At 52.3% G+C, this 12,071-nt stretch overlaps 4 protein-coding genes across 4 annotated transcripts; all 4 read left to right on the top strand.

Moving 5' to 3' along the window:
- The first annotated feature begins 2,097 nt into the window (after positions 1–2,097).
- Positions 2,098–3,184, top strand: P170DRAFT_274089 (uncharacterized protein). Its single transcript, XM_024843158.1, has one exon. The coding sequence runs from the start codon at positions 2,468–2,470 to the stop codon at positions 3,140–3,142; it is 675 nt and encodes a 224-aa protein (XP_024700465.1). The 5' UTR covers positions 2,098–2,467; the 3' UTR covers positions 3,143–3,184.
- A 1,508-nt stretch (positions 3,185–4,692) lies between these two features.
- Positions 4,693–5,032, top strand: P170DRAFT_479684 (uncharacterized protein; the record flags this gene model as incomplete). The annotated part of the gene is made up of 2 exons (XM_024853706.1): positions 4,693–4,882; positions 4,935–5,032. The coding sequence occupies 2 exons, from the start codon at positions 4,693–4,695 to the stop codon at positions 5,030–5,032; spliced, it is 288 nt and encodes a 95-aa protein (XP_024700464.1).
- Positions 5,033–7,745: 2,713 nt separating this feature from the next.
- P170DRAFT_416156 (uncharacterized protein) lies at positions 7,746–8,611 on the top strand. Its single transcript, XM_024847105.1, has one exon. The coding sequence runs from the start codon at positions 8,042–8,044 to the stop codon at positions 8,210–8,212; it is 171 nt and encodes a 56-aa protein (XP_024700463.1). The 5' UTR covers positions 7,746–8,041; the 3' UTR covers positions 8,213–8,611.
- A 1,545-nt stretch (positions 8,612–10,156) lies between these two features.
- On the top strand, positions 10,157–11,701 carry P170DRAFT_365976 (uncharacterized protein; the record flags this gene model as incomplete). Its single annotated transcript, XM_024844738.1, has 4 exons — positions 10,157–10,231; positions 10,298–10,454; positions 10,523–10,718; positions 10,789–11,701. 4 exons carry the CDS (start codon positions 10,157–10,159, stop codon positions 11,699–11,701), a joined length of 1,341 nt encoding a protein of 446 aa, XP_024700462.1.
- Positions 11,702–12,071: the final 370 nt, after the last annotated feature.

The raw sequence follows: 12,071 nt of genomic DNA, 5'->3' as shown, positions 1-12,071 counted from the left end.
TCCCCTTTGACCACGATGAGCACCGCGAGCATCGCCATTTAACCTTTTGGGCCTCGTGCATTACGCACCGTCGAAGGAGCGGTCCGTTCGGTGCTGTCGGATTACGACATCGTGCAGGCGCCCCCGGCGTCGGCGACCACTTTGGGGAGAATCGGTCATTTCCCCCACCTTCTCGTCCTTATCTCCCAAGGCAACCTAGGCAGGCAAATGCGGACTTGAGACAGTCATCTTAACATCCAACGTTAAGCATGAAGCCTACTGCAGCCGCGATCTCTCGAGCGGAGGGACGGCACCGTCGTACCGGAAAAGGTTCGGTACATCGGGATAGAGTCGACTCCACGGTTCTTACCACCAGACTTTTTACAGTTTTACTATGCCTATAAACGAACGACTCAACGACCCACCAGACTAGATGATGCTAACAACCCGTCCTGGATGCTTCATCCATGATCGTTGATCTTGTGTTTTTTGATCACCCTACCCAGTCTAGTAGGGGCACCACGCCGACCCGCCCAACGGTCGCGGGGTGGCAGTGTATATGTACCTGTTGTCTATGGCTACCAGTCACCCTCTTAGTCGCAGTGATCTTCGAAGCTTGCCGGGTTGTCGACCTTGGCTGTCAGCATTACGATTCATACTCCGGAAGAAAGGGTATTGTTTATGCTATAATTAGCAGAGCAGAGCCCGGCAGTGTAGACTGTCGAGTAACTAGTAAGGAGGTCGAGAAGTGGGACGGGATCTGCGATACAGATAGCTTGCCATGATCCATCCCACGAAGTCCAGGTAAAGGAGGATGCCACGCATGACAACCATGATGGGGAATGCAACGAGCCGTGCACTGCATCCCAATCATAACAATCCAGCGCCTGTGACCTTCGCAGGCACAGACCACCGTCGTCCGGTTGAGCATTCCCATTAGGGCCACAGGAAACAGGAACAGATGACATGGTGCAATTTTGATGTCAGCGCTCGAATCATCCTGATCTCACATGGTCGGCGGGCGCTGCATCTACTGACTCGGAGGTCTTGTCAGCACGTAACTCAATCATTCGTAATCTCGCAATATAGAGTTGATCATTTCCAAGATTCTCGGACTTCGCGTCCTTCCGCCAATCCGCCAATCCGCCAATAGGCGAGCCCACGGCAGCGATCGATCTGAATCCTCTGTATGGGGTACTTCGATAGCAAACACCCGTCCTACCATATGATGTCGGGGCGCTGAACCCTTGTTCATAGGTCACGATGCTATCATTCCGCGGAGGAAATGGGCGTTGCTACATTTAGTTATGCACTCTACGACTAAGCCAACAAAGTACACTGTTGTAATAGTCAACAGTGTATATTTGGTTTTGCCACTGCCGAATTCCCGGAGATCTAACCAGAGTCTAGATCAGAGGCCAGACAATCCATTCTTTTGATCTTTCCGAGTTCCCGACCACCAAAGAGCGCCAATGAAACCAGTGACTAAATCTCCACCTGTCATATGTCGCTGGAGATGGGATGTGACATCTGTGGCCCGCTCCAGCATCCCGTGCCTTGTTTTTTTTTTTTTTCTTCAAGGTGACAGGGGAGGGTGGGAAATTCGTACGACCTTAATCTGTGCAGCCAGCAATAAAGATGTAGGTGGCATCTTTAGACTGCATGGACTGCATGGAGGGAGGGAGGGAACGGCAAAAAGACCATTCATAGCGAGGAACATTGTACATGGACCTACTTCGTACATGTGAGAATAATACGCAGTACTTAGGCAGAGATGTTTTTGTGAGGAAAGATTGAGGGAAAAAAAAAAGCCTCAGAGATTGAATGTGTATGCAGGACCGGGGTGACGTACTCCGAAGTCCGATACTTAGTTACCTAGGACGTAGGATCTCCGTATGATTGACTTTGCGTGATACTTGAATCCTGTGCTGGAGACACACCAGACTTTCCCAGCTTATCGATCTACGGCTTGGGGCTGCTGTCAATCATGATCTGATCCGAGGACGGAGTAGAGGGAGGCCTTCCTTTCCTTTCCCCCTCTCGAGACCAAGCGGGCTGCTGTCTTGGTTAAAAACAGCCCGCATTCTCGGCTTTGTTTCCTCGGACCACTGGCTGCACCACTTTCTGCAACTAGCTCGTAAGCGACGCTCACGGCCAAGGCAGGGTGACACCAGTCAGGGCCGGTGATAATCGCAGACGGGGTTTAGTGGGGGTGGGAGGAGGGGGGAGGAGGCAGACCGACCGGTCGCATTATTGGGTCAACCCATGCGTTTAATGGCCGAAGCGCCAATCCAACCCGGGGTGCATAAAACGAAATGATGCTGGCGGTCTTTCGTGTCTAGTCGCAGAGGGGGGATGCCGTATACCCCGATTTAAACACAGCATTGCCCAAAGGGGCAATTCAGGGAGCGGGACCAGGGTCCGGCACAGGCCGACGACCCGAGGTGGCTGATTTTTTGGTGACCAGAAGCCTGTGGGCGATCACGGAATGTCCGTGGCCGGGAGAATGGACACAGAGGACGGAGTAGAGCCAGTAGACATCATGGGCATACCTTATGATTTCACGATCTGGGATGGCACAATCCCTTCGTCGAAGAGAAATTTCGCTCGGTCGCAGGCAGAGATTCTGAAACGGCCGGGGTGGAGTCTTGTCGTTCTCCAGAACGTTAGCGTTAGCGTTGGGACGTGGGAATTGGAATTGGAATTGGGAATTGGGAATGCTGCACAGCCGCAGTTCGGCGTCCACGAGGCTGAAGGGCCGATACCGTACCGTATCGTGACTTCGGGGCCAAGTCTTTTCACAGCGTTGAGGATGGTGCGAGGTACCTGTCTTGCAAGTACTTTCTGCGTATACTCTGGTATACTCTTGCCTAGTCTATACCTACTGTACCTAGGTATACTACCTACTAAGGCACTTGATCGTGAACTTCCACATGGCTGCCAAATACCCTGTAAAGCAGAACGAAACCAAAACCAATCGACCTTGAGGATCAACCGAGCGACTTGCCCACTCAGGCCGACAGCCAAGTGTGGAACGCTCGAACCCCCGGCAGCAGGAATGGTTCTTCTTCTCTGGCGACTGTCAACGGGGCGAGTGGAATGGCAGGCAGCCACTGGCCCTTCCCGAGAGCCACATGCTCCGCCCCGGCTATCGTCTGCTTGATTACTCCGTAATAACGATTTTGACTCTGTGATTTCCTGCTGGGTTCCAGTTTGGGATCCAATAGTTCCAAATTCACCCGGCACACTAGTGGGTGACCAACCCTGCCGGGTGGATTGGCGCACACGAGGGACGAGACACGCCCGAATTGGCCGAGATAACAAGACGACAATTGACGACGAGCGTTCCTGAAGGGAGGAGAGCGAGCGAAGTGCACGCCGTCACCTCGACCGGATGATGACGACACGACCTGCCCAGCAGGCGAATGGGCCGCGGAGGAGGGCGATGGACGGGGATGGAATGCATGGAGCCAAACCGGATTTGGGTCGCCGGGGGTGCTGCATCGGAGCTGCGACATTTAGTGAAGTGATTCTGCATTTCGACACGCAATGAGGAGGTAATAATGTAGGTCGCCCGCTGCAGCTCATCCCGTGGGAGGCATGAGGGGGTTCCTCTGGAGGGTGGAATGCTTCGTCTCTCCGCTCGACTCGAGGATATACTCCGTACCGTCCACGATGGACCGATGTACTCCGTCAGGAATCTGGCAGACGGATCCATGGATGATTCACGATCAGAGTCAACTTTGATTTCCGCCCGTGGTTGACAACGGGGAGTCATTCTGAAACCTCGACGCCCACATTCCGCGAGGGAGGATGCCATTGGGGTGCCCTATCGCTGCCCCTTGGGTTTGGGGATGGCTGTACGGAGGATGGCTTTTTTTTTCTTTTTCTGTTTTATTTTCTTTTCCTCGCCTTATCATCACTACTCCGTATGGTAGTCGACCTCAGTTTTATAGGGATAATTTCGGAAATGTAAATCAAATAAAATGAATCAAAAACTAGAGCGCCGCCTAAGTAATGCATTCTCTAGTGTCAATCTCCTGATCTTTTTTTTTTTCTTCTTTTTTTTTTATCTCAAAATCATTTCTTTATTTTATTTTATTTTATTTTATTTTATTATCCACAGACTAAACAGGGGAAAAGTGGACCGATTTGACCCTTCAACCTACCCTTGGCGCCGGGCACTGGGATGAGATGGAAGAATACTTCCAGCCCTGCTCCATTCTCCTGCTGTTATTTATTCAACTTCCTTGTCTCTTCCAGTCGCCCTGTTTCTCTGCTACCACCTCACCCGCTCCGTTTTAATTAACCCAATTAATACCTGCCCATCCTACCCTCCGTCCACCACTACCACCATAATTTCTCGCCACCTCCTATCTCTCTCCTTCTACTCCTTCCTTCTCCCTCTCTCTCTTCTTTGGTTCTACGGCGGCCCGATTTCTTTCTGCCTAAGAAATCCAATACCAGCAGTCCCCGGAGAAAGGAAGATTATTCCGCGTTCCGCGCTCTTCCTTTGCTGCATAGCCTTGACTCAGCCCTCTTTATTCCTTTCTTCTCTCTCTTGTTCGAGACCTTTTTTCTTTCCAATTTCTCTACCACCGAATTAATCGTCGACCCTCCGAATCCTACCACCTCTGGGATAATCTACCATTGCCGCGACTTCGGAGTCGCCCCCCTCACCAACCACGACGTGCTCTTCCGCTTCACATGAAAATGAGTTCCCCCTCCGTCCAAGTCCAACCGCAACCCTCCACCAAGGGAGTCGTTTCCCCCGACGCCGGCCCCAAGGGCATGAATTTCGATATCGTCCGCTGCTCCCGGTGCCAGCGCTCCATGAGCCTCGAGAACGAATCCTCCCCCGGGGTGGTCCGGTTCGGCATGAATTCCTACTACTGCAGCCGCTGTGCCTCCATGGTCGGCTTCATTCGCTGAAGCCCGCCTGGATCGTCGACTAGACCCACGCAACGAAGAAAATCGGAATAAGCATCATGATGAACACACCCTTTTCGCCGTGTCGCTGCTAGCCATTACCGCCGCAACATCCTACACGTGAAGTCGCCGACGGACGACGTGGTTGATTCATACACTTGGTTCTACTTTTTCGGTCACTCGCTCCGACGAATGTCTTCCCCCCGACCCGGATCATGAATTTTTACCTACTGTGCTGGCACAGGATAAAAGTTCGCTTTTCGAGCGCGGACTCGAATCGCCAACCTGGCCCTTGGATTCCGAGAAACAAGACAACGGATAGTGCTGCTTTCGCGCCCATTTATCACCGGACCTTTTACCAGTCTCTTCGCATGATCTCGAGCCAGCGATAAAACCGACAGTTGCGCCTGAGCGCCCTACAATTACGCCGGGGACGGGCGGAGGGCGACTCGAGGTATTCGGGACATATGAGGCTTAGCAGGATCTTACGGATCGACGAAGGGTCAGAGCACTTCCATGTGACATGGGTATACGGGAAGACATGTCGCGATCTTGATTTTATGACTGTTTGCCACTTCTGGATTAGGCCGATAGAAGTTTCGAGATCCTGTTTTTTCTTTGTCTTCTTGTTTCCCTTTCTGAACCCCATTTCAGCAAGCATTCTTAGACCATCAGTCACCTCTCTCTATTATGTTTCTCTCTTTTCTTGTTACTTGCTCAATACCCAATCATGTTTCAAGCATCAGCGAGCCTTGCATCGGCGGTTTCGAAATCTTTTTACGCATATCCATTCTACTCACAGAAATGAATAACATGCATAAACATTATGTTAACTTTAAATCCTGCAAAAATCCATCTCATTCCAAAGCCAAGCGGAAGCCCCGTACGGAGTAAACACCCACGCCAAATCAGATCCCGGGATAGCACGCACTATTCTCTCTCCCCGGCGGTCTCTGTCCATCGCAATTAAACCTACTGTGTAGCTGCTTCACCCCCGGGATGATCGACCATCTGCGATCGACGGCAGCTCGAGAATCACCACATGTTTGCCAGGTCGGAGCAAAGGAAGTCTAATACAGAGTAGGTAGGTATTGACATGCATGTGCACGCAGCCTCATTGTTATTGGCAGACATTTCCAGCTGCCGTTGTCAGAGACAGCACTTGCCCCTGGGCGACGTAGGGAGGATACTCTCCCTGCTCCGGACCACCCGTATCGATGGCGACATCGTAAGATCCCGACGTAAGCCGGACGAGCAAGGCAACGACTATCTAGTACACACTACACAATCAGGCAGTCTCAGTCCAACAACACCAAGCCAGACCTAGTCGAACTACGTGGTAGACCAATCCACACCCCCTTCCCCCTTCCACGTCCGGCTCAAAAATCGAGAAGACGATTTACACGGACTAGTTTCAACCTAGTCGCCGACTAACCAAGCTAGCGAGTCCCCGACCAGGAACTCCAGCTCGGCAGCTCCAGAATCCCGAGAGAAAGATGGACAATTCCGAGCGGTTAGGCCAGCGTTGACTGAGCCCTCCCGAACAGTGGCACCACTAGATCCTAGACAAGAATCCTCAGGACTAGTCTGAACCAACCCGACCTCCAAAGCCCCTCTTCATTCTGTCGACTACCCCTCCTTTTCCCCCTTACAGCCCTGAACGAGATCGATTGGTTTGACATCGCACGCCTCCCGGGTGCCTTACATGCCGACGGGGGGGGGGGCGGAGGAAGTGGTGATGGAATACGTATCCGGACTTGATCGTTTGCTCTAACTGACTACGGAGTACTCCGTACTTTGATGAGGTGGTACGATGTCCAAACGGTTATGCGCAGGATACCGAGGCCTGCTGCCTCGACGAGGCAAAATGATCCCTGCGATGGCAGACAGCGAGGGCCTGAGCCAGTAGGTTGCCACGTATTAGATGAACACATACATACTGCTACACCTTACACCTACACGGTAGTATAACTACGAAGTAGGTACCCACCTGCAAGAAAGCGTAAAGATCTGTTCTTTTCTTTACTCCGTAGGTTAACAATTGTGTACATCGACGCTCGACAGACACGAGAGAAGCGCGCCAAAAAAAAAAAAAAAAAAAAAAAAAAAAGGAGCCACCTGGCCGCCACATCAACAATCTAGGAACCTAATCAAGCTGATCTCCCCCTTTTTGATTTCTCGAACTAAAGCCCATTTGAGTTTGTGGAGAGTGCAAAGTCGCGGATCAGTGGGTTTTTCTGGTACGTTTCGGTTTTGGCGTCCGACTCGATTGGTTTCACTTTCATTTCACGATTTGCCATCCCATGAGGATCCAGCGGGTTGGGATAATTAGGGGAGGAGACTCCACATGGGCTGCGGCGCGCGGTGGAAAATGAAATTGAGGGAATTACTCAGTCGAATTAACTGTCGATTGGGCTGGAAGGTCGGGTTTCACGGTTAATTAATCTATATTGTCGCTTATTGGGGACTCGTAAGGAGGTGGATTCCGTCGGGTTGGCCGTTTGAGGTTTTTGTGCCTGACCTTTTTGATTTGATTTTGTTTTGTTTTCCCCGTCTTTGAATGAGTCGCAGGATGCGCATGAATTGGATTTTCTGAGATCTCTACGGAGTGCAATAGTAGTAAATCATACTTTGTACCTACATATTCCGTAGGAGAAATATCGGATATGGGTAGGGATAGAACAGATCAGGACTCAAGATATATCCTTGACCGATATGTGATTGTATTTGGCCACGCCTGTCAATGGGATTATTCTGATCATAATAGTATGGCATGCATAACATGCGACCAGTCCTTTCCAGATACCTACAACGTACTTGTTTGTTGCACCTCCATCCGTGCGCTCTACTGCACGCTATTCCCAAGGACATGCTCGACCCCGAAAATGCCCGTGGATTTCCTCCGACCGGAGATGATCTGTCTGGTTGACAGGTGCTCGGGTGGTAAGAGTCCCAGGGCCCTGACAGGAGACTGACGATGGACAGTGAGCCAACTACGCTGGAGTTACGGAGTCGGTTGGTGAAGCAGTAGATGAAAGAGTTCTCAAACACGGCCAAACCCGATGATGACTGTCCTCCGGACTACGGTCCAGATGAAGCTGCCATGCTGACGGTGAATGTCACCAACTAGCGGATGATCATGGCTTACCGGAGACCTGGCACGGTGGAGGAAGGGCGATCGATAGTCTTCCTCTTAGTGCCCTCGCCCGACGGCCAAACTATTGCTTCTCGACACATTGCGATCCCGTCCGATCCTTCATCGCCACCAACAAACAGAATAAGAAAAAATAAAATAAAATCATAGTTGACTCGGCAATTCCCGATCTTATTTCTCTCAAGGGGTTCGTGAGGGGAAGCTCCACCGGTGAATCTGCCGTGCGACATTCTTTGGACGTATCTTTGCCAGCTCTGGCGGTGTCTCGGGCAGCGGCCTTCACTCGTTGACAGCTCATATGCACGATGCCAGGATCCTGCGCTCCTGAAACAGGTTCCGGGAAAATGAGCTGACTTGGGACTTCTGGTCAATTTGCCCCAATAACCCGGCCATAATCATCGTTATGATCACCACGACGAGGTATTCCCGTTGCTTTTCTTGCCCGGCGGCGATGCCCCTGCCTCGTCCGTACACTGGCGTCTGCTATAAGACTAATAATAACCACCTGGCAGTGACCCGAGGCTGAGCTCGCCGCTTATCAGACATGATGCATCCAGCCAGCTGGGTGATGAATCCATCCCTCTCGCCTCTCTTGCATGCGAATCGAAATAAGCAAAGATCCGCTGGATCCTTCCTATTGATTGCTTTGCATCTCCTCCAATCACCGTCGCCGTGACCCATGAGATCTATCTGGACTGGAAGATCGGATTGGAGATTGGTTTTTTTTCTTGGGGTTTAGATTCTCGTCGTTCGGTGCTTTGCCGTCCTCGTCGCCCATCAATCCGGACTGAACGCACGCCGACACAATGCCCTTCGGAAATGCAGCCGTGATGCTACCGGAACAACGCAGGGCTGATGCTCCACTCGCCGCCGGAGCTGTTGCCTTCATTCCCTCTCCTCTCGCGCTCTCTCCCCTCTTTCGCCTCTGCTGTGGCTGCCCTGAGATCTGGCGGTGTAACCCCGAACGTGCCAAGAGTTACGTACTCGAGGGCTGTGAATGTCTCTGACTATTTCTGGCGGTTTGGTCTCCCTCCGTCGGCTGGTGAGCATCGGGCCTTTACATGCCTATCAATCGCTTCTGATCTGTCGCCTTCTCGACGCCATGGGAACCCCCTTTGGAGGGAAAACACGAAATGAAAACCAGAAAAAGAAAATAAATCCCTCCCCGAAAAATAAAAGAGGGGGGGAAAGTAATGCAGAGCATGAATGGTCTTCTTTTTTTTTTGCTTTCTTTTTTCCCACCCCTTCCTCAGCTTCCCTTTAACAACCCCAAGTACCAACCAGGATCTTGACGCATGACATATCAGGCTGTTGCGCATCCACTTTGATCATATCCATCAGACTGGGGACAAATTGACACATCCCAGCATCAGAATTCTATCCAGTCCTCGCCAGTCCACTTGTTCACCTCCAAAGCCCCATTGCATTATTCGTCAGCTGGTGCATCAGTGGCTGCCGTCCTTCGTTTTCACCCTCCCGACGCCCTCGTTGCACTATTACTTCTGCACCAACGACCCTCCTCCTCCCCAACCTCGCTTCGTTTGTGCGGGACTTGGTAGTGCGAGGCCGATCCTCGATACGCTTGCATCGAATCGAATCTGATTTCTATTCTTGTGACTTTTGAAATTATTTGTTTCTCGTTCGACTCATCCACCACCCCTCCCCTCTCTTTAAAAGGCGAGCGATTTAATTCTTCCTTCTCGAATGTGCCATCGGGTATACCGTCGTGCATGAGACAGCAGCTGTCATTATTCTCGCGACCGTCTGTAAAGCTCCAGAGGCGAAGCAGGAGTCTGGATTTGACGGATTGACTCGTCAACTACCTGATCTGGTTTGCTCGACTGGCCACGCTGCATCTTTTTTTCCCCCTTCTTCTTCTGCTTCTCCCGTTTTACTTTCCTCTTCTCGTTATTCTTAGTTGGTCCAGACCTTGACCTGAAACTCTATCAAGTCATCGCCAGGTGCTCTTGAAGCTTCGGCGAAAGCAACTCTGTCGTCCTCTGTAATATCGTCAATTCTCCACTTCGCATCATCACCCTCTGGACGTTAGTTTGTTGAAGCTACCCTCCAAGGCGGATAACTATTCTCGACATCATGCCAGCTCCCCAGAAAGCGCGAATGACAAAGTCTCGAGGATCAGACGAGGAATTTGTCCTCTTCCTCCAGGGGGTAAGTCGTGGATCCACTCACCGTAGTTTTGCAAACTCCAGATGGCATGTCTTACTGAAAGAACAGATTCCAGCCCACTGTCGCTGGCAAGAGCTCAAGGACATGGTCCGGCAGACCGCGCTGCATATCCGACAAGCGGTGGTGTACGACGACAACCATGGATTTCCCACAGGACTGGGTCAGATCATCGTGAAAAACGAAGACGAGGCATGGCGGACCTACCGTGCGTAATGTTGTGCAGAATCCACAAGCCCCAGCAGAGTACAGACTGACGAGGCAACGCGCTTCCAGACAGATTGTCCACCAACGGCTGGGAGGGACAGAGTCTGGTGGTCACGCTGGCTCGCACCAGCTCTCCCACACGCCCAATTGCCGGGCCGACGAAGAGTCCAACCTGCGTGATCCCTCCCAACTATGTGGCTGGTTACTCGACTCCTCCGCGAGTCACCCAAAATTTGGCCGTTCCACCATCTCCCATGACCCCAGAGTGAGTACTGATCTGCACGTCATCCATCCTGCCATGTACTACCGACCACCGAGCCCTAACAAATAACCAGGCCGGTAAACTCGAATAGCCCGACATATCAAACCCCCGACTACGGAGCGCCGATGATGAGCCCCATGGGAATGCCTCAGCCGTTCATGCCCATCTTCGCAGACCCTCTAACCCACACAATGCCCGGTTTTCCACCATCTCCCGTTCTTCGCGCATCGTACTGTGACCCCAATTTCGCCTTCGCCTTTCTCCCTCCCTACGCGCTGCCCCCCATGCCTCACCCTCTCCACGAAGCCTCTCTCAATGCCATGCGCATGAACAGCGGCACCGCCAGCAACAACCGTCCCACCAAGCCCATCCACGGCCTCCCCATCCAACATAGACACAGTCTCAACCCCAACTCGCCCATCTGGCCGGCGTCGTGCCGAGCACCAGGGCCCGGCCCGACAGGACGGCCCTTCTCCCGGCGAACCATCTTCATCCAAAACCTCAGCGTGACGACCACCAAGAAGGACCTGGAGAACTTCCTCCAGGGCCCCAACAACACCGGGATCGAGCAGAGCGAGATCCCCACGGACGCCGAGACGGGCCGCTGCAAGGGCTTCGCCCGAGTGACGTTCCACCACGCCGACGAGGCCAAGCGCGCCGTCGCCCGGTACAACAATGCCATCTTCATGGGGGCTAAGATCCGCGTGAAGATCGACCGCAGCATTCATGTGGCGTACAGTTCATCCCAGGGCCCGCCGCGGGCCGCCCCCGGACCCGACGATGCTGCCAACACTGCCAGTACCGGCACTCCTTCTTCTCCCACTGCCCCGGAGGGCCCGGCGGAGGAAAACAAGGTCTCCCCGGTTCTTCCGGCAGGGACGTCCCCCGGCGCTGGCGGACGACGGGAATCCTTGCCCAAGATAGACCGATGTCAACCGTTGGTCGTGAACGGGTCAGGCATTGGACGGAGAGCGGTAACGGCCTGATCTGCATACGTGCTTGCTTGCTCTTTCTCATACATCTCTCTTCTTATCTTCTCCAGGCGAGGGATAGAAATGTAGTACATTAAACACACACCAACACCATCGTCTACATGGATGGTGAGAGAAACCAGGAACGGGAGTGACGGAACAGGACCGGACTAATTTCTCGAGAAAAACAAAAGAGAGAGAGACAGAGCGAGAATATGTTTTGAATTTTTGTTTTTCCCCGGTTGATTATTGTCATTTCCAATGAATTCTCTTTATCGTTGTCGTGGGGAATCGGCGTCGAGAGGAACCAAAACCAGCCAGACATAGCATAGGAGTAGATAACTGAACTAGAACTCTAGGACCCAAAGTCAACCTTAATACTCCC

This window comes from Aspergillus steynii (genome assembly GCF_002849105.1).
Source record: "Aspergillus steynii IBT 23096 chromosome Unknown P170scaffold_8, whole genome shotgun sequence".
In the NCBI taxonomy this organism is placed as follows: Eukaryota; Fungi; Ascomycota; class Eurotiomycetes; order Eurotiales; family Aspergillaceae; genus Aspergillus; species Aspergillus steynii.
Note: the sequence above shows the minus strand (reverse complement) of the source record. Positions and strands in the feature narration are given on the sequence as shown.

What these genes read in the sequence shown, in the direction of transcription:
- P170DRAFT_274089 (XM_024843158.1), top strand. Translation starts at nt 2,468, where the DNA reads ATGTCCGTGGCCGGGAGAATGGACACAGAGGACGGAGTAGAGCCAGTA.
- P170DRAFT_416156 (XM_024847105.1), top strand. Translation starts at nt 8,042, where the DNA reads ATGATCATGGCTTACCGGAGACCTGGCACGGTGGAGGAAGGGCGATCG.